Genomic DNA, 3,894 nt, shown 5'->3' on the forward strand with positions numbered 1-3,894 from the left:
CCCCCCCCCTCCCTTCCCCTAGTGATTACTCCGGCCGCCTTGGGCTGCTCGGCTTGTATTGCGGTTGTCATCGTCGACGACGGGGAGTTTAATGTCTCCTCATCAGTCTGGAAAACGCCCCCTCCTGCCCCCTGGTCTCCACCGCGCCGCGTGTCCCCACATCATCCCCCTCGACGAATGCCCCCCCCCCCTTCTCCGAGGAAATAGTTTTGTTGCGATTTGAATGCAATCTTCTTAGAGTATAGGGAGAAAAGAGAGCAAAATGAAACTGTTTTTTGAGGCGCTGCTTGCCCCCGTGCGCCTGCCGTGTGCACACGACGCGTGGGTCTGGCGTCGTGTGCGTGTCGCGGTGAGCCCTTTGGGGTGAGCAGTGCAGGCGGGTGCGGGTGGCTGTCGATTAATCTCGGACGTCAAAGTCACGTGGCGTCGCGCTGTGACCGGCGGCGGGGCGGGGTGGGAGTCAGAAGTCCTTGTCTGTCCGGCCGCCGCTATACCGCCAGGGCGCCGCCGTTGCGCCCCTGCTGCTGCTGCTGGGGCTTATGGCCAGGAAATTGCGAGCCTGGTGGATAGAGGAGGGTAGTAGTTTTGTGTCTGTGGCGCTCTTTCCCCGCCCGAGACATCATTCATTGCCCATGCACAGGCTACAACGGCTGGCTGGGGCTGGGGGGTGCAGGTAACAAGATAAAAGCCCCCCCCCCCCCCCCTCCAACACCATCACCACGGACTTGATGACGTGGCCGTGCCACACGGACTTGTACTGACTTACTGACTGACTTGATTCGGAGCAGTCTGTATTTCTTTCCGAAGGCCAAAATGGCAGCCCGATTCTGCTGTCTTTGGCCTCCCGGCCCGACCCGAGTCTGGGTGGTGCCGGTGTGGGTGGGCGGGTGTCTCGATTGACAGTTTGGACGTGGATTTATTAGTCAGTGTTTTCCCCCGGTGGAGGGGGCTCTGCACTGCTAATACTGGGTCGACTGCAAACACTGCTGTGCTTAATGATGCTGTAATGCCCCATCTCTCTGTCTGCTTGCAGGTCATCCACGACTGTCGCGGCGACAGCGTCAATCTGTACAACCAGTTCCAGATTACGCTGACGAACGTCTTCGATACCCAGGTGCGCACCACGACGTTGTTTAGTATACGTATTCATCTGTTTTCTGCAGCAGTGTAAAAAGCTTGCGCCGTGAAACCGGTTTGTGCTTCGGTTGTTTCATGAATACCGGCTAAGATCGAGAGGCGCGAGGCGCTCCCAAGTCTTCTAACACACTTTCCGGCACGAATGTCGCCGGAGCGGAAGTTCAGCGAATTCCATCAGTCAGTTTGAGCTCATGCCACCGGCAAATTGACGCCACCTTCAGTACTTCATATCTTGGCTCTGAAGAATACAAATAAAATTTTTGGGACGAGTTTAAAGTTTCAAAATAGCCCGCTGGATTAAGTGCCCCAATTTAGGACACAACATTGCACCAGATTAAGCCATTCAAAGTATAATTTCGGTGATTGTTAGTGACAATTTGTGAGGAGTCGGTAAACCGTGCGTTTGGGCGAAAATTAGATCCGTAATCTTTACTAGCTGACGGTATGGGTATGAAGTATACTTGAAGTGAAGTCAGCGTCAGTGACCTGAACTTCAATTGTCTGATGGAATTTGTTCAACATCCTCCGTAGCAGGCTATCGCATCTCCTCTGGTGGCGTGGTAATCCCAAAATAAGACTCTTCGTCTGTAGAATTATTTTTACCTTTAAATTATGTCTGACGCTCTCACGACTCGCCATTACTGTTGCACATGAGTTGACCGAGCATCTCCTTATCTTATCATGTCTGCCTGGTTAGTTATTACAGTAGGAGTATGACATGGTTTACCGCATTATTCTTATGTGTACTACAAACGTGTGTAAGCGGGAGAAATTTCTTTACCAAAATTAACTCAAATCAATCCCCACTGTTTAAGGGGGAAGGCCTGTAAATAAGCACGGATGTCCTGTGTACGCCCTCATGTACGGGAATCCTGCACTTTTCTACTGGTGTTTGAACAGTTTTGTTTTACATAGAAACTGGAAGGAGTACATTCTCTTTCAAAAGTATGGTGCTTACAAAGTAAGTTTGATTGTAAATTTGGTTAGTTCAGTTTCGGGGGTCAGGAGACCCTTCAAATGGCGGAAGGCAAAGATGTAGATGAGCTCGTAGATTGCCGAATAGTGAAGAATTGCCCGTTTGCTCGCCTGCAACGGTGTGACAAAAAGTTGTCAAGTTGTCGCAGTCAGTCGTACACTCACTCACAACACGCGTGAGTTGGTTCGCTCGCCTGCTTAGGTGTAGACTTTGGTTCAGTTCGATTTCCAGTGTGGAAGGGCTGCGTCCCTGGGTCTCTGCGGGGCTGGGCGCGCTGCGCGCCGGGGAGGTAGGCATTGGGCGCGCAGCCGTGCGCGCGCCGCCGAGGGTTGCCTACCCGCCAGGCGCTCTGTGCCGCGCGCCGGGGAGGTAGGCCGTGAGCGCGCAGCCGTGCGCTCGCCGCCCAGGGTTGCCTACTCGCCAGGCGCTCACTGCCCCCCCCCCCCTTGTTGCAGGCCGGCCACGCCATCCTGCAGCTGATGACGACCGGCAAGCCGGTCTACAAGGTGAAGAACGTGTCGCTCAACAACCTGTGCGCCGACTACAACGCGCCGCTGAACCCGCTCAAGGACCAGCTCAAGAACGTGTACCGGCGTGACCAGCGCTACTGGGCGCGCCGCCCCTTCACCAGGGACATGATGCTGTACTCGGCGGCGGACGTGCTCTCCCTCGTGCCGCACGTGTACAACGCTATGGTCAGGTACGTGCACGGCGGACTTCTCAGTTCAAGTCGGGGGATGTCATGGAAAGTAAAACGCCGCATTTTTGAGTTTCTTGCCTTTGCTTGGACCCGTCGCCCGCGCTTTGATTCTCTATCGGGAGTCCCCCCTCCGCTGTTTGTTACAGCCGCATCACTCCAGAGTACGAGGAGCTCCTGGCCGAGCTGTGCGACGAGCAAGTCTACACGCTCATCAGGCCGACTGAAGTGAAGCAGCGCAAGAAAGTGAGGAAGCTGAATTGCGAGATCGCAGATTTAAAAAGTAGACTCGCTCAGGCCAAACTATCCAAGAACATAGTTTTGAGTAATCGAGAAATAAGATTGCTTAGGTATGTTTTCTGTATTTAAAAAATACTCTATCGGAATCTAATTTTGGTTGTTATGTCATTAAAACCCTATATAATTTGTTTCTTCCTTAGGTATCTAGATCTTACTGAAGAAGAAAAGGATAAGCTCAGAGGGTCTTACAAAGTTGCCCGAAAACTCGATAAACTTGAAGGGCGTAATCAAGACAGGTATTTGCACTTTCTGGCATCTGTGAAAATCTTCTTATATCCACGTTCGTCAACATTTTATTTTTACTTTCTATTAGGGACAGCAAAAGCGACGACGATGATGACGACGATGATGACAACGATGACTGTTACAACGGAGGCCCAGAGAGCAATGATTTCAACTCTTTAGATTCAAATCAAAATGCAAGTGGGAAGACAACCCCATCAGACCACTCGCTTTCTGGTTAGAGAGAAAATTCTTGTTTACTCATTGTTTTTGTTAATATTTTCTCATCCATCGGTTATAAATAATTATTAACTGTTTCGCATGTTTGTCAGGTGGAATCTCATCTCCTCCTGTTACTTCGCAACCACCAAGTTTAACATTGCAGCAAGTAGATGAAATACTGTCTGGTCGAAAGGACAGACTTGAAGAAATTGAGAAGAGTCTGGAAATTTTATCAGTTGCAACATCATTATCGCCAACACCACCTCAACCCTCAGATAGGTATGTGTTAATGGTACATTCAGTTCCATTCTTATCAGAAATTATTATATTGTCTTTAATA

At 50.7% G+C, this 3,894-nt stretch overlaps 1 protein-coding gene across 1 annotated transcript in view; it reads left to right on the forward strand.

Moving 5' to 3' along the window:
• LOC113211938 (egalitarian protein homolog) overlaps window positions 1-3,894 on the forward strand; it is a 32,083-nt gene that overhangs the window by 23,319 nt on the left and 4,870 nt on the right. Inside the window, exons 2-7 of the mRNA XM_026430485.2 lie at window positions 1,034-1,114; window positions 2,569-2,813; window positions 2,960-3,160; window positions 3,251-3,346; window positions 3,424-3,569; window positions 3,665-3,833. Coding sequence (XP_026286270.1) covers window positions 1,034-1,114; window positions 2,569-2,813; window positions 2,960-3,160; window positions 3,251-3,346; window positions 3,424-3,569; window positions 3,665-3,833 — 938 coding nt within the window. The remainder of the gene's footprint in view (window positions 1-1,033; window positions 1,115-2,568; window positions 2,814-2,959; window positions 3,161-3,250; window positions 3,347-3,423; window positions 3,570-3,664; window positions 3,834-3,894) is intronic.

Source organism: Frankliniella occidentalis, unplaced genomic scaffold (genome assembly GCF_000697945.3).
Source record: "Frankliniella occidentalis isolate FOCC.00 unplaced genomic scaffold, Focc_3.1 Scaffold28, whole genome shotgun sequence".
Lineage (NCBI taxonomy): Eukaryota > Metazoa > Arthropoda > Insecta > Thysanoptera > Thripidae > Frankliniella > Frankliniella occidentalis.